General features: G+C 36.8%; 3 protein-coding genes across 4 annotated transcripts in view; 1 reads left to right on the top strand and 2 right to left on the bottom strand.

Annotated features, from left to right (window-relative positions):
* The window catches only part of APPL1 (adaptor protein, phosphotyrosine interacting with PH domain and leucine zipper 1), a 31,757-nt gene extending 25,054 nt beyond the window's left edge, over window positions 1-6,703 (top strand). For both annotated transcript variants that reach the window (XM_075159038.1, XM_075159040.1), the window contains exons 20-22: window positions 50-100; window positions 460-549; window positions 1,160-6,703. In XM_075159038.1, the coding sequence (XP_075015139.1) occupies window positions 50-100; window positions 460-549; window positions 1,160-1,309 (291 nt within the window). In that variant the 3' untranslated portion in view covers window positions 1,310-6,703. The remainder of the gene's footprint in view (window positions 1-49; window positions 101-459; window positions 550-1,159) is intronic.
* ASB14 (ankyrin repeat and SOCS box containing 14) lies at window positions 6,340-17,406 on the bottom strand. The gene is made up of 10 exons (XM_075159041.1): window positions 17,285-17,406; window positions 16,706-16,756; window positions 15,194-15,330; window positions 14,939-15,097; window positions 12,736-12,981; window positions 10,921-11,092; window positions 9,395-9,938; window positions 8,529-8,682; window positions 7,473-7,815; window positions 6,340-6,404 (listed from the first exon to the last, which is right to left on the bottom strand). Exons 1-9 carry the CDS (start codon window positions 17,404-17,406, stop codon window positions 7,622-7,624), a joined length of 1,779 nt encoding a protein of 592 aa, XP_075015142.1. The 3' UTR covers window positions 6,340-6,404; window positions 7,473-7,621.
* Window positions 16,983-21,183, bottom strand: part of DNAH12 (dynein axonemal heavy chain 12) — a 77,316-nt gene continuing 73,115 nt past the window's right edge. Inside the window, exon 74 of the mRNA XM_075159036.1 lies at window positions 16,983-20,757. Coding sequence (XP_075015137.1) covers window positions 20,567-20,757 — 191 coding nt within the window. The 3' untranslated portion in view covers window positions 16,983-20,566. The remainder of the gene's footprint in view (window positions 20,758-21,183) is intronic.

Here is a 21,183-nt window from a genome sequence, read left to right as displayed (position 1 = left end):
CATTTTTATTAGAGTCTTTTTGATTATTTCCAATCTGTTTTGTGTTTAGATTTGTGACTCTGTTGGACTGGCAAAACAGATAGCTTTTCATGCAGAACTGGTAAGAATCTTTTTGTGGCAAGGGGTACTTGTGAGTGGAAGGGAGAGAATATATTTAATATATGTGATAGAATATATTCTGCAAGATGCTTATAGATGCAGTAATACTATTGTAGTGTATTTTAAGGGATTTGTTTTCTAGAATTTAAACCTGAGATAAAAAGACCTTGACCAATGTCTGCTGTGGAACAATATTCAAGATAGGATTTGGCTTGCTACCTTTAACAAACATACCAGTCCTTTCAAAGAAGAATAATGAAAACAGTGGTATAACAGTTTTGAGCGAACTCATATAAATTGGTAGTGTATCAAACATCTTGGGCTGTTGTTACTTACTTTATTTATATTTTTACCCTTTAGGATCGAAAAGCATCAGAAAAGCAAAAAGAAATAGATAGAGTCAAAGAGAAACAACAAAAAGAACTGAATAAACAAAAACAAATTGAAAAGGTATATTTCATCATTATTTCTTGTTTTTTTTTTTTTCTTTCTACTTGCTTACTTTTGCAGTTTTGTACTCCAAGCTCCACTATCGCATTCTTTAGTACAAGTTCATAGAACATTATAGAATTAACTTAATTATGAGAGGTATTTCCTGTGCCGATTTTGTATAATTTTGTACAGTAGTTTTTAAAAAGAGCTCTTCTGAGGAGATAAATCACAAGACATCTTTATAGGAACACTTAAGAGCAGCGCTTGAAGGAACACCTATCACAGGCCCAAAATAATTTCATTTGCTGACGAGGGTTCAGTTACCCAGTGAGGAAGGGGCTGCGGGGAGAGGGCTGTAGCTGAAGATACTTGTCCTGACCTGATGTGTTTTATGGATTATAGGTACAAATGTGTGAATGTGTTAGCTGTTCTAATAATGCCAACTACTGAAATGTAAATATTTTGGTCTCCTATTCAATCTTTTAATTCCCTCTGTAAAGAAAGTTGTCCATTGCTAGTATTAGAAGATAGTTTATAAATCATAATAATGGTATCCTGTTTCAGTTGTAGATGGCTTTGAAGTTAATATTCTTTTTCTGATTTCCCAACCCCTCCCTTCTCAAATTAGGACTTAGAGGAGCAAAGCCGATTGATAGCTGCTTCCAGCAGATCGAACCAGAGCAGTGGAGAAGGACAATTTGTAGTCCTTAGCAGTAGCCAGTCAGAAGACAGTGATTTAGGAGAAGATGGAAAGAAGAAGAGAGAATCTGAAGCCTAAGGTTGCCTACTTTATTAAAATTGGAATCATGGATATATCTGGTGAAATGGCACAAGTTCTACAAGACGTAAAATGTAGGTGGAGGGTCTGTTGTATTATACAAAAGACTTCACAATATGTAGACCCTATTATGCCTTGATTTTTCTTCCTCAATTAAGTGATTTGCATTTTCATGTCAGTATAATTTCTCTTCTGTATGCCAGATGAAGCATGGTGATGCTACCATGTTTGTTACAAAATTATGTTTTCTCAAGGCTTCTCTGCAGTATGGAACAAAGTGTCGGGCTTTTTTCCCCACTTACCTCTCTGTGCAATTGACTGCTCTTGAAGCAAAACTTAAAACTCTCATTGGACTTCAGCAGTACACTGAAATTTGTTCCTTACACTGCCGTATGGAGAACACCTTGCTGGAAATAAGACAGTGCTAAGCTTTACCTAATTATCTGCACATAAATTCCTTAGATTTAGAAAGAAAAATCCTGATTAACATCAGTGAGATGTGCAATAGTTCTAGATGGAAGGATCTTCTTTTTAGTTTCATATTGCACTGTATGATACTGTCTTGATTTTTTTGGTGAATATAATGCTGAAGGACTTGGTTCAACAGGAGAAAAAAAATACTGTCAGACCTAGATAAGAGCTGATGAGACGCAGTTGCACTTTGCTGCATGAGGAATGTATAAAGCATTCCTTATCAAATGATAGGAATAATGTATATATTCTTGTAGCACAAGTGCCATGTTCTTGGTTTTCCCCAGTACCTGTAATAAAAAGCTGTAAGCCTTTGAGTTCACTTTTTATAAAACTTGCTTAGAGTTGCAGGAACATCTTGAGTTCCATCATTTGAAAAATCTTCTGAATATGTCAATGCCTTGCCACCAGTTTACTGAAAATGAGTTAAGGGTCTTTAAATCTTTTCATGGAAATTGATTTTGCAAACAGAATTACTAGCTCTGAAGTAAGAGACTATGCTAATCCTACATCTTAGAGTCAATCCCGTAAAGCATTTTTCAATGGAGTGTCTGTTTACAGCTTGTAATCTGAACTCCGTGTTCCATACCCCGTGTAATATTTATTTTGTATAGTACTAAATGTGCATTCACCTTTTGATCCAGAAGAGAAAACCTGTTTGAAGAGAAATATTTATTTTTGCACTAATTACTATAAATACTAAAATGCAGTGGAACAGAAGATATCTCTCTAATAGTGGCATGAAAATAACAGGAAATGTAAAAAGAGAAGAATATGCTTATACTCCAAGTTATAATATAACAGTCATGAGTGTTTTACAGTTCATTGCAGAGCATTTCTGGTGTTCAGGAATGGAAGCAATTTTCAGAGTATCTCCCCATCAGCTGGTGATGGCCCAGCCCTTCATAGCTGGAGTTGCTCCGTGCTGATAAAATGAGGAATCTTCACGCCCTCCCTGCTAGACACCTGTAGGTGCGTACAGGGATCAGTATCCGTAGCTCTCCCCGGGCGCTGGAGTGGCCCAGTGCTGGCTGAAGAAGGCAGTCTCCTGCCCCGTACGCTGGAGAGGCGAATTTCTGAGCAGAAGCTCACTGCCCCTGGCTCCCGTCAGGAGAGAAGGGGGAGCAGCGCCTGCCCTTGCAGCGCCTGGGCAGGACGAACAGAGTCTGCTGCACGGGGGCTGCCACTGCAGCAGGAGCTAGAGCAGCTCTCGGAGCAGATGTTACTGGCACCACAGCCTGTGGAAGGGCTTCAGCACCTCGGAAGGGGTCGCAGTACTCCTGCCTTAAAAGAGAAGGGGGAGGGGGAGGCTGAGCAGCAGAGAACCTCCAGGTTCTCTTCCTGAGTTAGTGAGCAACTCCCGTTCCAGTACATTTTTCATCCCCAGAACAGTCAGTCACTTGCAGAAATATCTGCTTTTGCTGTTGCCCCGTCAGGCCAAATGGCATTGCCCTGTGGCCAAATTTGGCTAGCACACTGTCACATGGACCATAAATCTGAGGCTTTTTTCTAAAAACGAGTGGTATTTTTATTTCATATATAGTCTTCTATTCTCAGCTGTCATCCTTAAGAGACACTTTTTATTCTTGCCAACAAAAATGTTCAGAGAGGCAGCAAATCCGATTTTTTTCCGTTTTTGTGCTTAAATCTAGGCTTACAGATAGTTGCGTGGCAGACAGTTTGTCGCTGCAAATCGTTCCAGTTCATGTTTCTCTTTGGTTTTTTGTTTTTACTTACTGATATTTCTGTTTTCTATCAAATAATATAGCTCAAGGTTACTGTGTCTTACTGTGTCTTCCTCAAGTATGTGCTGAAGATGAAGTACTTTTGAAACAGCACAGAAAGAATATGAAATCAGTGGTCTCCAGTTTCTAGAATTTAGTCCCCCAGCTTTCAGAGTAGGATTGATTAATGTCTTAACGAGTTTAGCTGCAATAATCCCAGCTCCAGGTGGAAGACAGTTAATAGATTAGCCATCTCATCAAAAACCATTTCTGATGTGTAGCCTGTTTTGCATTAGCCTCATTGAAGAAATGTCAGAAAATTGAATATTTTTTCTTGAAACCTACCATTACTGTTTTAGACATAAATCTGCAAAGATGAGGAAGAAAGCAGGAGAATAAAGTTGGCAGATGAATTTACTGTCATACGGGATTTTTCAGATTTAGCAATACGTGACTGGAATTATTCCATTTGCTTTTCAGGCTTTCCATCTATTTCATTAAATGTAGTTTTCTAAAACAGACAGCATAGGAGTGAAGTGCATTTCATTTGTGTTGGATGATTCTCATCTTAACCACTAGAAAAAGGGGAAATGATTTAAGAGAGTGGTTAAAGAAAACAGATTGATATGCATGAATGAAATGAGGGGTGGTTTTTTGGTTATTTAGGGGAGTTTCACTGGTGTAAAATGCACAAAAAGATATGAAAGCATCTGGGAGAGTGATGAAAGCTGCAAGAGCGAACGGCTGGTAGAGATGAGGAAGTTAAAGGGGAGTGGTGCAATGAGTTAGCAGTGAGAATTACTGAGTTTTGCTTAAGGGGAGGAGCACGTGGCTCTGTAATTAGAGCTACCTCAAGGCAAAAAATAGCTGCTGAGATTTATCCATGCCCTCCTCTCCAAAATAAAAAACTATTTGGTACCTTTTTTCCTATGAGGTTTAGAACTACTTCATTGGAAAATGTTTTTGTTAATTAAAAAAAAGAATTAAGAATGCTTAATATTTTCCTTGAGAGTGTGACTTTTAATATAAACACCTCATGTTCTCCTGGGAACTACTGTGGTAGGATTTCACCACCTGAGCATTTTATTATTGTAAGTAACTGGTTGGTTTCCTCTCCTGTAATTTATTTTTCCCTTTTAATATTTCCTATTCCCTTTTACTTACAGACGGATCTTTCAAGCACTTCCAGCTGAAGCTGTAGTTTGCTTCATGTGCATCTACTATTATTTCAGACAGTTCCGAAAGTATTCTTTCAAGTACATGATTTTAAAGTGACTTTGCGTAGGTACTGAATCAGCAGTGTTGTTTAGGACGAACTTTTTATGTTGCTAATTGCAGCCTCATAGTTACTGCTGCATTTTTTCCTTCAGGTAAGGTGATATTAAGTTTGTTACTCTATGTAGATTTACACACGGCAGACCAAGCAAGTCTTGCTGTCAGTTGTTTCAAGCTACATACATTCTTTATGTATGAAATGGCATGAATATCAAAATATATAAAGTGTGCTTATGGGTATGCATTTTATTGCATTATAGATAATACCTAGCACTCCTCCATGGCCGCTAATAGATTTCTCCAAGTTTAAATCAGAGGACAAGTTAAGAGTCATATACAACTTAGCCATATATAACTGGTTACGAGCGGGTAGTGTAAAGTAATTTGAATTTGATAGTCTATTACTTTCTTAATCTGTTTAGGTTTGAAATTGTATCAAGACAATTTACTATCTAACAGTAGAGTTAAGGAACATTCCCCCTCTTCAGTGCTGTCAGATTTCATCTTTATATGGATGTAAACCCAGAGCTGAAAATCCTGAAACAGATGAAGCTATTTATGAAGATACAATTTATGTACATTGATATAAAGAAGCAAATTTGACTGTGCGTATGTTTAAGGTAAATTCTGATGGATTAGTTGCACAGAATTTAGGAGAAGCCAATGGAGAAAACTATGTTACGATGTAATCTCTTGTTATTTCAGAAATAATTCACATAAAGAAAGAAAACCTGCCTCTGCTTAGTGAATTTAGTAGAGATATTGTCTAGTCTAATAGCAAGAGCTGATATTTTATATTCTTTCTGTTGCTCTATTTTACAAAGTTTCTTGCAAGTCAATTAGTCTCCAAGGCTTTTCTTTTTAACCAAGCAGTAAGTTGATTTTTTTTTTCCCTTGCCACAGTGGTATCTAAGTTGTCATGACAAGAATAAGTCAGCGTGTCATTGTGAATGCACTTGTATTCCTAATGAAGTTTATATTGCAAGCCAAGGATTTTGTACAATCTTTCAGGTCATTTTTATAATAGAGTGGCATGGTCAAATTCTTATGATGATGTTCTGGATTGGTCCTGTTTTAGTGAAGTGTAAGTGATTCTTGCAATGTTTGAGACTGACTCGCACATTTTCCCTGAATAGCTGTATTAAAAACCTCCAATGGCATACTTAAGTCAACTTTGATAGCTGTGTGTTAATCTTGGAAACATGGATAGTAAACATACTGCCAGGGCTTCAGTCAGCATTTTGTAGACTAAATAAAAGCTTACCTATAGTAACTTTCTGGGTGAGATTTGTACTGATGCAAAAAACCCCTCCATTTTTCATAATACTGACTTCCAGGAAGTACCGTTATTGGTGACAGGATGCGTTCCCTTCCATCCTTCCATTAAACGAAGTTTTAACATGCAGTTATATCCCTCTGTTGTCAACGTGTATCTCAATTCCCTTAATTTTGATCGTATTAGCCAGATGATAACCTCAGAGGAAGTTATTGTACTTGGGAATGCTGATAACTTATTTTGCAACAATCAAAGACTGAACGGTAGAAGAAGAAAATCCTTACCATCGTAGCTGGCTGTTCAGTGCACGTTGTTGTAGTCGCATGACAACGTGTAGCACTCTGCAGAGCTGTGGTTATGATAATGATCAGAATTCACCTGTACAGAGGCTATACCAGCACAACCATTAACATGGGTACCGATACATATCTTCACGGGCTTCATTAGTTTATTATATGATAAACACCATGTAAAAAGCAATGGGTCATAACTACATTATGGTTAAATTTGTATTTTATAAGGTTTGTAGATTTTTCTGGGGAAAAGCAAACTTTTGAATTATGTAACTTCCGTGACAAAGATGCATGCATAACTAGAAAAAAATCTATGCTTACTTGATAATGAAGGAATAAATACTACTAATGCCAAGTGTGTTGATGAACTTTTTTTTTCTAAAATATGGACTTACATCTGCAGTATTTTTAGAAAGAACAGGCATGCTGTGGGTCTGTGTGTACTATGTAAGACTTGCTAAGACCACTGTGACTGCTGACGGATAGTGCTCCAAAAGCTTAAGCTCCAACTATATGAAGAGAAACTCCAAAAATTGCAAGCATGCCTTTGGACAGCACTGGAAAAAAGAAAACCTAGTTCTAGAGAGAGCAATCAAAATACATAATGGCTGAGATATCAGTACCTGAGAATGAGATGCAGAACTAACACCTCTTTCAGAAATAGTGCCGCCTTGTTGAAACATCGGTATTTCACACTAGCTGCTGTGATAAGCAGAGGTTTCTATAGCTGTTAATCCCGTTCCACTGCTTAGAATGTGGGATTGCTTAATTGGGTAAAAGAAAATAAATCTACTTAGGCTGCTCTTCAGAACTTCAATGCAGGACTTCACAAACAAAAACTCTACTTCTTGGCAAGAGAAAGGGAGGTACAAGAGAAAAAAGAACTGTGTCCCTTCCTGGTGTCAGTCAAATCCCTGACCTTTAACTAAATCCTGAGTTTAACCCTGCAATGGGGGTAGTGTTACCTGTTACGAGAGGCTTTAACTTAGCAGTAACACAAGGTTTGCAGCCCCACATTTTACAGTTCCTTAACTTTTCACACTAAGCATTTAAAATACTACTGCCATAACTTCCAGACAGTTTATATTCCAGTAGATATGCAGAATGGGATTACCAATACTTACTTGGGGTTCTCCCCATTTTCTTCAGGGGGTGGTGGTGGGGGAATGCTGGTATTCCTTAATATACATAGGAGATAAAATCCCAAAAGAAAAAAGCAGCTGCATAGACAGTCTTGTCCACGTCAGCATTCCCTTCAAAATAGAACTAATAATTATGCACAGTTGAGGCTGTAGGTTCCTACGAAGTTTTCCTGTCCATAAAGATCATATTCCTTGTATAGTATGTAGTCTTTCAAGCAGTTTGGCAGTGGAAGGAAGGTCATGAATACAGGACAACGAAGACGCAACCGGCCCATGCATTCCCGTATCTTCAGACGACAAAGATGCTTCAGAGAGCGAGGATTTGCTGGAAATGAGAAGGCGAGACTGATATTAATAAGTCTTGTATTAAATTTTATTCAATTTATTTATTCAATACTCTGCTACCTGGAAAACCGGACCTGTCAGGATTTTTTTACCTCGGCCCATGCATCTCTCACTTATGTTTATAATCATTGGCAGCTACATCAACAGATTTTGTTTCTGTCAAGTTGGCTAAATGTAGGTTAATGCAAGTTTAAGTAGTAAAGTTTGGGGAATGTACTTTAACCCCAAATAACTGGTGCCAGTTTTCTGTCAACCTGAAGAAGCTACTGAAAGTAGAATTATGAGTGACTACTTCTTAATCTATGTACAAAGAAAAAGAACATAAAATTAATCTAGACTAGAATTAAATCACTCAATTAAAAATAGTAATTATTTAGATTTGTTCCATCAACTTGAGGCAGGGGGAAAAGCGCTTCTCCCCTTGAAGAGGGTTGTGTTGTCTACATTGTAATTAGAAGTTCCCAAGAGCTCTACATAAATTGTGCAGTTACTGTCTAGCAGACTTCTAAGAGAAACTTAGTTTAAATCCTACGTAGACTGATTTTTAAGAGGTCTCTTACTGTCAAAACATAACTTTTGGCCTAACAACAGTTAAGAAAAGCACTAGTCTGAAGTAAAGAAAACCAACTTCAAAAAAGGCCCCAATCCCAAAACAGCTTGTTGTCATTTCAAATGTAAACATCAGATACTTACTTAAAATCGAATTGATGTCTGGCCACAGTTCCTGTTCTTTGAGGACTGCTTCTAGCTTCCAGCAGATATTAACGTGATCGACGTAATCTAACATTACTCGCACTACTTTGCCAGACAGATGCTTCAACCATGACAAGGTTATCACTTCACAGAACTGGTAGAAACAAAATGTTTAATAGGATAATATTCAATACTCCTGTAAATGACTTCTGCCTCTGCAGGGCAAGAGCAATTAAATAACTTCAGCAGAACGCCAGGAAGAATGAGTGTTCTGCCAGTCAGGGGAGCTTTAGAGGTTGTCACAGCTTGCATTAAGCCTCACTAGTACAATCTGAAAATCTGAGATTTTTTTTTGTACTAGATCCAAAAATGAACTTAAGCAGCTGCATATTTGGTAACTAACTCCCTAAGTGGAATTTAGACTTGTGTCCCAGCATGCTGAACAGGCAGACCCACCAGCCCAGTGCATGCCACAGCCCCTCATCTTCAGGTTAAAGAAGGGTTTATTAGGTTCAAGTGGACTTTACAAACTGTAAAACCAATGACACTGGTGGGTGTCTCCAGGAACCTGCTTTCACAGCATGGACAAGACGGCCCTGGAGAGGCAATTCTGTTCTCATCATTGGCATCTCGTTAGCTATATTTTCACAATTCAAAAATATTGTTTATGAAAATTTGCTGTCATGAACCAGGCCTCATGGCAACATCTATTTCTTTTTAAAGCCTTGTCTATTCCTACCTTTATGTGTAAACTGTCTTACAGTTTCAAAACTTCCTTTTCTGACACTGCATTAAGTACATTTTCATTTAGCTTTAGGAAGGATACCGGTAATAAAACAACATGTGAAGCCATCTGATACACCTACCATTGTATCTTTGATAACAGTAGAAGTCCATCCGTCAGTCACATACTGGGAATGCGAACTGTTTCCCTGAGGGCAATCAAAGCAGCGGTGCACATCATACCCATAGTTCATCAGCATTCTTAACATGACTTCATCTTTCAGAGCATACTGTAGAGCTGATGGAAAATGTGTTGTATTCACCCTGCAGAAGTAATTGACGTTAGCCCCATGTCGGAGCAGTAGATTCATTAACTCATAGTTGCCCATTCTCAAGGCTATTTGGAGACAGTTGATGGGATCTTGGTTTGGCAGGGCTCCCGCATTCAACAGCAACTGTGTTGAACAGATATCCCCGTTGGAAACAGCAAAGTACAATGCTGATTTCCGGTGGTCATCGTAGCCTTTGCGAACTCTTTGATCCAGCATGAAATTGGCATCAAATCCAGATTTGAGGAGAAACTCAAGGCACTGAGGATGTGCTCCTGCTGCTGCTGAGTGAACTGGACTTATCCCGCTTTCTTTAATGGCATCAAAATTAGTAACTGGAACTAAATTTTTTAGGGCTCTGAAGAATTAAAAAAAGACGAATCTCAGAATCTTAAACAAACTGGTTCACCTAGCTCAATCTTGGAATTCCTCTGTGTTGCTGGGCTTCAGAATTCATCACAACTGTATACAATTGTCTTAATCTACCAAATCAGTACCGTGGCATGCTATATCTCTGCATTGACTTTAATTGCTAACAATTAAATTGTTAGCCAGCAGTGGATACTGACTTTACACCTACTACACATAAAGTATTATTCTACTATACTATTATTCACGAACAACCCTCATTCCTTGCTAGAGGAACAATGATTCCTTCTCAATAGAAGCTTTTCCTGAATGTCGAGAGCAGTGTTATTGCTTAACTTATAGGAATTAGGGAATTAACAGAATATAATATATTATAACATATATATATATAAAATACATATAACACATAATTTAATATATATGTTTACTTAAACAATAAGTTTAAATATAATTTAATTAATGTATATAAAATATTGACATAGGAATTAAGAATCCTCAGATTCTTAACCACAATGTAACATTCCTAGTATTGAAGACTTGTTTCTCACTTACTGGTTGTGATTTTAGCATGAATATCTTCCAGTAACCTTCCTGTCTTCAAAATAGGGATAACCCTTATCCCCTAAGTCTATTTGCTTATTTAGTACATTTACCTTCCTGTGATGGGGTGGAGATGAGGCATACCCAAAGAGAGCGAGGACGACCCAAGAACCTCAACATCAGACTGGACAGTGTTACTATTTGTGACAAGTGGGGAAATACTATAGGAATTAGCATGTTCATCCTAAAATGATGAAGATTTTATCCTGACTGGTCTCTTACATTCAGACACAGAAAACTCGTATTTACACAGTCAAAAAGAATTCCTTCTACAAAACTACAGATTTGCTGCCTGTGTTGAATAAGGTAGAATTAGCAAAATTAATATTTCTAGTGTCACCATTACTTGATTTTTAAGTATATTAACTCACAGAAAGTGTCCTCTATATGCAGCTCTGTGAATTGGCAAATGACCCGAGTGCTTTGGTACATTGGCATCAGCCCCGTATTCTAGTAAAAGACTCAAAGAATCTGGATTTCCTCCTCCTGCTGCTTCAAACAACACAGAAGCACAATCCATTGCCTGTGAAAGAACATCTGCACCTGGAAAGAAGCATCAAGGATTTTCACAGTAGTCACTGTAAATATCTGGCAGTAATTAATATCTCCAACCCTCCAGTGACATGGTATTGTGAATTCTATTCTTCACCAAATAAAACCACTATGGTGGATCCTTGATTTTAGATGTGTTTATGTTATCCTGAGAATAAGAAGGTCCAAATTGCTTTGAACACAATTACACAGTAAGACTTGCTGCTAGAACTGGGCAAGCAAGGGGTTTGGTTCTTATTCATCAGACAATTGTTTTTTGACTTATATACAATGCATTTCAATTCTTCTAGTTTACGAAGACCAGACAGATGTAACTGTAAATATGAGAGAACCTAGTATCAAAACAGTTCATCCCATCCAGTTCCAGTGCTGCTGAGACATCATATAAAATTCCCCACCATAAATGTCTTGTCAGGCCTTCCCTAAGGTGACTTGTCTACACGAGAAAACAATATTGCATTTAAAAACAATTACAACTACTCACTAAAATATTAATGTATTATTTGAATATTATGAAAATAAATGTAGTCTTTATCAGGCTTTTACTTAATTACATCACAACAATCTCTTGGTGCAGATAGCATTTAATCTTCTTTAGTAAGGAAAGTTACTTCTGCTACTATTTCTGAAGGCGTATCTTACAATAATCAGTTTTAATCCAATCACAGAACTTTCAGAAGACTAATAAAAATGTGTGTAAAGAGGTAACTACTTTAGAGGGAATATATATGTGTGTGTGTGCACGCGTGTGTATATACACATATATATGTATCTTATAACATGAAACTTAGATACTAGGAATGCTTTAAACGGACCTCAACTCATGTGATTTGGGAGTCAAATTCTTCAAATAAATTAAGATGCCATCCAAAAATGCAAACAAAATATCTCCTGCATCGTGTCAGATTTGCTTGCAGTTTTGCAAAGCATTCACTGATGACTACTACAGTTTGCTACAAGTAAGTAATCTCTAAAAACATTTTTTATATGTTTGTATCTATTAACACTACAGGCTGTATACTCAGTAACGTAACAGTTTATTTCTTTTCACTTCAGTAATGCAAAGTTTTACTGGCTACTGAGCTAAGAACAATTTTTTGCCTCTGCATTTAGGAATAATTTGTTGGAAAGAGGATTTACTTTGTCCCATTTGGGCTTTAAACATTTGTAGCAGTAACACATGTGGCTTACAATTCCTACTCACTTGAAGAACACCACCACTGAACCTACATGTTACTAAATAAATCTACTGAGTCGTAAAACAGAACCACAGAATAGCTGAGGTTGGAAAGGACCTCTGGAGATCATCCAGTCCAACCCTGTGCTCAAGCAGGGTCAGCTACAGCAGGTTGCCCAGGACAGCGTCCAGTCAGGTTTTTGGTATCTCCAAGGATGGAAACTCTACAACTTCTCTGAGTGACCTGTTCCAATGTTCACCCACCCTCACAGAAAAAAGTGTTTTCTTATGTTCAGACAGAATTTGCTAGGTTTCAACTGGTGCCCATTGCCTCTTGTTCTGTTATTGGGCACCACTGAGAAGAATCTGGCTCTGTCTTCTTCACACAATCTCATCAGATATTTATAACACTGGCAAGCCTTCTCTTCCTATAACATCCTATATAATAAAGTCTCACCTTTTTGCAATAAGAGCTCCATAATTTCTGTATGTCCAATCTGTGCAGCCAGTGCTAGAGGTGTGAGCCCATATCCACTGCGAGGGTCAGGATCTGCTCCAGAACGAAGGAGAAGCTTCACCAGATCCTTCCTGCCTAGTCTGGCTGCCTCATGTAAAGCAGTCCTCTTGTGGACACACTGCAAATTCACTTTTGCACCAGAACTTAACAACAAGGAGGCAATCTCATACGAATCATGTTTAATTGCTGTAAGACAATAAGTGAAGTATCAGCCAGAATGTTACTCAACACTATTCTAGGCAGTATGGCTTCTGTTACGTGCAGCCCAGGAAAGCTTGAGCTGTCCCTGGCAGTGCTATTTATATACTGAGAAATGTCACACTACACTGAAAGGTTTAACTTACCAACAAGTCTGTCCTTTGTTTCTAGGATAACATTAACTATACAAATGAATAATTTTATGGTAATTTTCTCTCTGTAATCCTCTGTTGCGTTTGGTAATGCAACAGAATGCAACTTACCTTGCCACTAGATGGAGATCATATACAGGGACTTGTTGCAGTCAGCAGCTGGCCTGCTCCGAGCGCTCTATTTAATCTTCCTAAGCACTTACCATAATATGAAACAAAGTTTAAAATGACTGTGTCATATGCCTTCTTAGCTTAATAAGCCTGATCTCTTAAGTCAGTAAGGATCTTAAAAGAGTAATTTGCACTGGCTCCAGTGGATGGAATGAACAGGCAACACCTTTCCCTCCTTCTCTCTTTGATCTTCCAGGCTGTGTGGGGTAGAACAGTGAGTGCCCTTCACCGAGACAGATTAGGCAGAGAAGCTTCATGTGCAACAGCTGCTTGACATACCATTGGCAGCATACTATAACCTGTGATGTTCCACTATCTGTTACCTACATGGCTGCTTTAGATAAATCCCATACATCCCCTTCTTGGGGGATCGTGCATTTTAATATAGTGCACTTCAAAAGTATCTAGGAATTCTCTACATCTTTTCTAAGCAGGTGGCCCTAACTAGAAACTTTAGTAATTTCAAAAGGATGGACTGGGGGTCCTACAGATGGTTGGTAGGCTTTTTCCTCTTCCTTTAACAATAGTTTTGAAAAAAACACCCTTCCAATACGGAAAAACTTACAGGTTCATCCAAGAAACTTACAGTGCTCCTTTAGAACTCAGATAACGAGAACACGCTTTGCTTTTTTTGGCTAAGACTCAGTAAAAATAATAGCATCATAGCCCAAATTGAGGGAAGCAAGTGAAGTGAACATAGAACATTTTTGAAAAACATCTTGGCAAAATATGTTTTTTTACAAATCAAGAATTATCGTTCTTGTGCATCATCAAATTAAAATGGCATTCACACTAAGAGTGATTCTAGGTATGGGACCCTCTTCTTCAATCAAAAAAATTCAAAGAGAAGTGAACCAAGAATTTAGGCCTGGCTAGCTTCTTCACTTGTCATTAATTCCAACAATGTCTGAATAGGGACAAACACTGTTTTACGCTCTACGTGATGCAGATAAATCAGGCTGGTTTGCTATAATTTTTGAAACTCAAAATCAATTACCATGGTTTTTGGAGAAAGAGAAGCTGATGCAATGAAAGAGATACCATGTAAGCAGAGAATATGAATGTTTTATGCCTGCAGACATGAAGAACAGTAATAGTGTGAAGAAGCAGGAGGACCTGGCACCACTGCATAAATGATGCCAAGGAAAGCAGGGGAAGACACTCTGCACTTCATGGAGAAAGCTATTTGAATCTTTGAGGAAAAAGATGTATGTATTTATGTTCAACCTGAACCTCTAACTCTTTGCAACTGAGGGATGGAAAATGGTAGGCATCTGGAGCTGCCTGCATTAGATCAGTCTTTGGGGCAAGATTTTTAGCTTCTCCTAGTTCTATGTTTCCCATACTTCAGTAGACCAATACTTTAATTAATAAATAATGCTGAGAACTTTGTGGTGACAGTCCCTAACTTTGAACTGTCAGCTCATTTAAAGCCTTGCTATTGTCTAAGAAAAACAGACAGGGACAGACACATTCAATACTGAGATTAACATTTTTTGCTCCTTATAGCAAAATATTTTAGATATTGATTTGAAGTCAAATATGTCAAATTGAAACCTAAAATGCATAACTATAATCTCACCTCATTCCCTCACCTCTCCACCCCTAAATAAGGTATTCACCTATAACTAAAGGAGAATCTCCCTCTTCATTCTTAACATTGGGATTGCAGCCATTGAGCAGGAGAAAGCGGACATTGTCTACAAAGCAATTTCTTACTGCCACCAAGAGAGGTGTTTCCCCTTTTAGAGTGGTCTGTTCCCACGTAATGGCACGGGAGGCTGAAATACAGAAAAGCAGAACACATCTGAAGCTGGATGATTCATCAAACCTGACTTTGTAAAACTTTTTGGTGGAAAACCAGAAGGACTCTGTACCTTTCAAAGTTATTTCAAGGATGTTCTCATTTAGCTGTGCTGCAGCTTCATGCACAGGAAGCCACCCTTGCTGATCTGCTTCTTCAAAAGCAGAACTGTGCCTCACCAACTTCATCAAGGCCTCTTCCTGGCCTGTGATATTTTAAGACAGACACATATCCCATTACTCATCATAAAACAAAGTGCAGGCAACTAATACATTGAGTGCCATTTATCCCATCAGTGTATCTAGAATAAACAACTTGCTTTTGTCAAAGCAATTTTTTCTCAGAGGGTGGTTTACATGAATGGAACAATCAACGATTGACACTGACGGACAAAGCATTCTGAATTATACATTGAAAAAACTTACTTATAATGGTATGACTAAAATATTTCAAATACAATCCTCTCATGAGCAATAGTGCATGACAGTTTAATGCATGAACAGGTGTCCTAGTGAAACTCTAGGAAAAAATATTTAGGTTGGCAAAAATAAAATGAAGCTGATTTAATAGGGATGAGACCTATCTCATTATTCGTGCTTTTACTAACAATCTTACTGGATCTTTAATCAACAAAAGTGATTATGTTTTCAATTTTATATCTCATCAAGAAACAGCAAAACTTTCTTGGCTGGAAGGCCTGTTTAAGTAGAGGCTGGTTTCTGCTCTTGTTTTTTATCCCGTCATTCCTGGGAGAAGGCAGTCTGCCCTTTGTTAGTTACCACTATTGGGTGAGGGGACAGACTGCTCTCAATCTCTGCTGCTGAAGTTCTCCTACATATGGAAGAATTATATATTCATAAAGGCAGACAGCTAATGTAACTAGAGTTTAGACACATTCTCTATCATGTACGGAACATTTATAGCATTTGCTTTTCCAGAAAAGACTTGGTTTCTTGATTGCTACTCCACTAAATATCTCTAAAACTACTATGATGTGTGTAAGGACTGGACTGAAGGTTTCCCACTGCCAGACAACTGTCCAAACAACTGTACTACTTATGCTCATTGTTTAGTTACCTCTGTGACTCTGTATAAATCGATTATACCACAAGAAGTAGAGGTTTCAGAGGAGCAGACTAAAAGCATCTCATATTGGGATACACTAAAGTGTGGCAGTTAAAGAACAATTCTGGAACACTCTTCAGGTAGAGAAAGGATTTTAATCTGGGTATCTCACAAAGTGGCAAATGCTTTGAAGAAGTATTAATTGACTAAGGGCCTTGCCATCCTGTTGCTTATTTTACAAGAAAGTCTTGGCATTTTCCCCTAATTCCAGGAGATGAAGCACTGGAATCTCTTGAGAAGAGTGACATTTGAACCCAACCCATTACCATGTTCCTATCTAATAAGTTAGCCTTTGGGTGACCTGTTTTTAGTTGCCTTACTCCTCCCAAGGCTATATAAAGAAAAACTGCACTTAAATCAGGTGATCAAACACCTAAAATGTAGGCATTGCTCAACAATGCAATACCCAAGTGATTCCTAGGGGTATAGACTTAGTGCAGTGTATTTGTACTTAACTGTCCGAATTGCTGCAATTATCTTTCCATGTTCTTTACTTGCAATATACTGGAAACTGCATAAACAGAATAAAAATAAAGTGAGAAGTAAAAATTAATGTGAAGTTCAGGATATAATTATACCTTCATTTAAATACTCAAGTCTAGACTACACGTTCGATTTCTGTAAGTTATGCGGGTTTTGTCAGGGTTTAACACATTAAAGCACTTTTTTTGTTGGTCTTCCCCTGCCACTGTAAATACCGATTTTTTCACACAAAGGCCAACAATTAAATACTAAAATGAGGGAAAGCTACCATACCAATTTATTTTTACATCACGTATTTATCTTCTTCATAAAGCCTTGTATTCATTTAGATATGGATGTAAAACGTCACTTGAAAGTTTCATACATTCCATATTTTTGAGGAAATGGATATACATTTTCAGGGAGAACTCAGAACAAGTGAGCTACCAGTGGTTTCCAGTATCCATGAGACAAGGTCAGAGCAATACAATATACGAAGTCACAAAGGAAAATAAGGTTACTACATACTTATAATAATGCCAAGAAAACACCCAAAATAGAAGTAATAACTTACTACCTTTCATCCTCTGTTGCACTTGTTTCAATTTTATGCCTATCTTGTAAGCTTTCCTGAATAGCTTGTTGGGTAGGGATTTCATCATCAGAATCATCACCGAACATATATGTAGAACTATACATGGCAAATCAGCACAACTTGGATCACTTTTCATAGGAAAACACTGCTTTTAACTGGAAGCAGATGTTAAATCTTCAGGTTAAATCTGGAGTAATAGAAATAGCAATCTCTGTTTAAGTATCAGGAGAAATGAAACATAGTTTAAAATAAATAATCGCAAGCAAGAACTTCTCCAGCGTTCTCCAGTATTTAAGTTTCCGCTGCAAAGTTATTCTATTTAGAACAGAGTAAAGGTTTTCTATTCCAATAGCACGTGCTAGCTTTTATCTCTGTTCCACAGACTGAAGATACAGAATAGCTACTTGTTCTGGCATTACTTATTAGAAAGCAACAAAAATAAGTAAAACAGTTTTCAGATAAATAGTCATTCCGTCTTAAGTCTTTTAGACACTCAAATATCATCACAATTGTGCTCTGATGTTTCCTTAGTAGGAAAACAGATATGCAATAAGACTTGGGATGTTTTTTCAGTTTGTTCACAGAGGGCTTGGAAGTGAAGGGCAAGCGAAGGACATGAAATTTTTTAATAACAGCTTTTTTTCAAACTGTTTCAACAAAGATACTGTTAGGGCCGTATCTTGTAGTCAGGAAAGTATTGTAGATTTGCGCTATTATGTGTGTCAGCCTTCCAACTGAAACAATATCAAACTCCATGCTTGAAAAAAGACCAACTTTACCACCTTACGTACATAACCTACAGTCATTTATAACAGATAAATTTACAGTTCTGCATTCTTGATCAATGCTTGCCTGTTTTTTTCTAATACTTGTAAGGGATATATATATATAAAATACTGCAACAATATATTTCCAAATACAGAAGTAAAAAACACTGGTGTAACCACAATGGAGTTAATTTTAAAAAAAAAAAACAACCACAACTTAAGATTAGCATTAGTTTAAAAAAAAAAGTTTGCCAAATTGAAAGGGTTCAATTAAAAATATTTTTACCCTTTTAAGATTGTAATACAAACAATGGAGCATAGAAATAAATCCCTTTGATACTATTGGTTAAGTCTGAACATTAAAATTTAAGAAGAAATCATAAAAAATTATTAACGATTGAATCAATCATTAAATAGTATAATGTGTGTAGATGTACACTGTTATATGCATAAGCAGTCACACCGTTCTTTTGTATATTCAGCTACATGCTATTACAGATTAAAGTCACAGACGTTCCTTTAGGCTCAAACCTCTCATCTGTTTTACCTTATCAAAACTTCCACTTCTGTCTTTCAAGAGAGTTGGCCTGAAAAAAACAACCAAAATACAGGGCAAAGTAAAATAAAATGAGTAAATAAAACTGAAAGCAAATAAATAAATCAGCAAAATGAATGATCACAGCAAAATGAAGTTGTCAACGTGCCACTTACAAAGTTTGAAGTAATCCTAGAAACATCTTAAAGTTGAGCAGCAGTAATTTATAGCAAACCTGCATCATTTAATTTGATCCACCTAATGTGTGATTGCAAGGCCTTGCTCTGTAATTGCACATGTAGCAAAAAAGAGAAATATATTAATAAAATATACAGGCAAGTAACTGTTAGTATTCGATTATACCTACAGTACAATGAGTATATAAAAATTTTAAATCTAGACTATTTCTTTTTTGTAAAAAGACTACTAATTTTCCTATGAATTGAGAAAATATACTGTTTTTCCTCACCTTCTGAAAGAGGGAAGACCTCACACTTTGAAGAAGTGATTATTAAGTTGAAAGTGATATTTTCAAGATTGAAAATGATCTCAGTAGAGCCTAAGGCCATTAATAGCTCACTATAAATACCCGATCATAAGATACTCTGGGACTTTCTCCATGTTTGTTTCATATAGGTTAGTTATGTTTAATAATCTGACCTGACAAATGGTGTCACCAAATTAAAAAGCCCAGTTTCTTTGTAAAAATACTCTTGTTAAAAGTTTTTGGAATGAGAATTCGAGAACTGTAAGTAGTAACTATTACATTATGGAAAGAAAATTCTTTAGTGCTTTCTTAAGAAAGCAAACTGAAGATACTGTCAGGAGCTTATTTAAAAGAGTAAGACAGTGTAAAAAGAAAAACTAAAACCAATAGAAGTAAACATAAACCAGCAAATAAAATAAAGCAAGAATTCCATTAAAAATTACTATGTGTTTTTGATTGCTTAATCATAATTCACATATTAATATAAATAGAAAAGCAAACAAAAGATAAACATACAAAGTCTTTAAAGGGAAAAGCAATTTTCAGAAAGACAGACCTATGCTGAAAACTTATGCTGGTGTAAGACACAATAAGCAGGGAAATGAAGGACACAGATGCCTAGTTATAATAGTGAAGGTAGGATGGAGTGAGACTTTCATGTGCTTAATTTACACCTACTGTATTTTACGGAGGGATCCTTACAAAGGAATGATAATGGCTGTGTCTGAATGCAAGGCAGAAATAGTTCTTTGCTACAGGAGATCTAGGAAGAATGCTTAAGTAATTTTTTTTTTTTTTTTTTAAAGAAAACTAAAGTGCAGAATCAGTGAAGGAACTGAAACTGGACTGCCTCTCTGGAGCAATAGGGAAACAGAACATTTTATGGCAGTTGGTCATAAGGGAGATTTTATCATTTATTCTTCATGGAAACTATTTTGAAAAAAACCCTTACAAAAATCAGAATATCTGAAAAGATTAATTTGCTGAGGAAGGCAGGCATCAGAAGTACCTACTATAGATAGTTAAATGATTTCTCATACTGCAATTTTCGCTGTTGCTATGACAGAACATAGGCTATATATAAATCCAGATTGAAATCCCAAAATTTACTACCTACTAGCTTTCCACTCACGATTCAGCGCTCTTAATGCTTCAAGTTCATTAACTGTAACGTTTCTCTCAGAAAGTGCAGACTATTTTCATTTGCCATTAAGATATATTTTGTGATATTCAAGTAACACATACAATTGATATTTACACATTGATAATATTACCAAAGGCTAAAATCCTAGCTGTATCTTTTACAGATTGTAAAGATGCTAATAATAATACTTATTTAAGACAAAATATTGAGGATCAGAAAATATTTGCATGCCCACTTTTAATATGTTTCTATTACACAGTATGTTCTAATTCCTCTGTAAGCCAACAAAAAGAACGAAATCTTGTGAAGTCTGTATCTGAACTCTCCAAAGTTAGTCATCCAGCTGGCAGAGCAACGCAACACCTCGCTTGATCCAGTGCTGAACTGGTTTATTTGTGTTAAGCGTCAAAGCAATGACGAAGTTAGTAGAATGTCCAGTAGTAGATAAGACTCCTTTACGCTCACTTGTCTTGTAGAGTGGGCAAATATATGCATTAGATTTCTTTATGTCCGATTTTGCAGCTTCAAAAAAAATCCAAAATAATATATTACATTCAGCAGATCTATTGACAGAAACATAATCTACATACAAATATTAAGTATTTACAGTAACATCCTTAAAGCTAAATAAAAATGCAAAATTGTTTTGCAAGTAACATTATAAAATTATCTGGCTTTTTTTTGTTTTCTCTTGTATGATTTGGTTTTTTTTTTAAACCCAACTAATTTAACTGCAATTTGTTTTCAGGACTCCATGCTTTTCTGTGATTCTGCCAGCTTTGTAATCATTCCAAGACACATTAAAATCTGAATAGTTACATAGTTAAAGCATAGTTTATACATGAGCTTTTAACAGCTTCTGGTCCAGCAGCCACGGAACCTAACTGCAACTGAAGTCACCTGAGATCCAACTGCAGGAACTCCTTGTATGCCTAGACTGCTTGCATG

Source organism: Calonectris borealis, chromosome 10 (assembly GCF_964195595.1).
Source record: "Calonectris borealis chromosome 10, bCalBor7.hap1.2, whole genome shotgun sequence".
NCBI lineage: Eukaryota > Metazoa > Chordata > Aves > Procellariiformes > Procellariidae > Calonectris > Calonectris borealis.
This window is presented reverse-complemented; position numbering and strand designations above follow the sequence as displayed.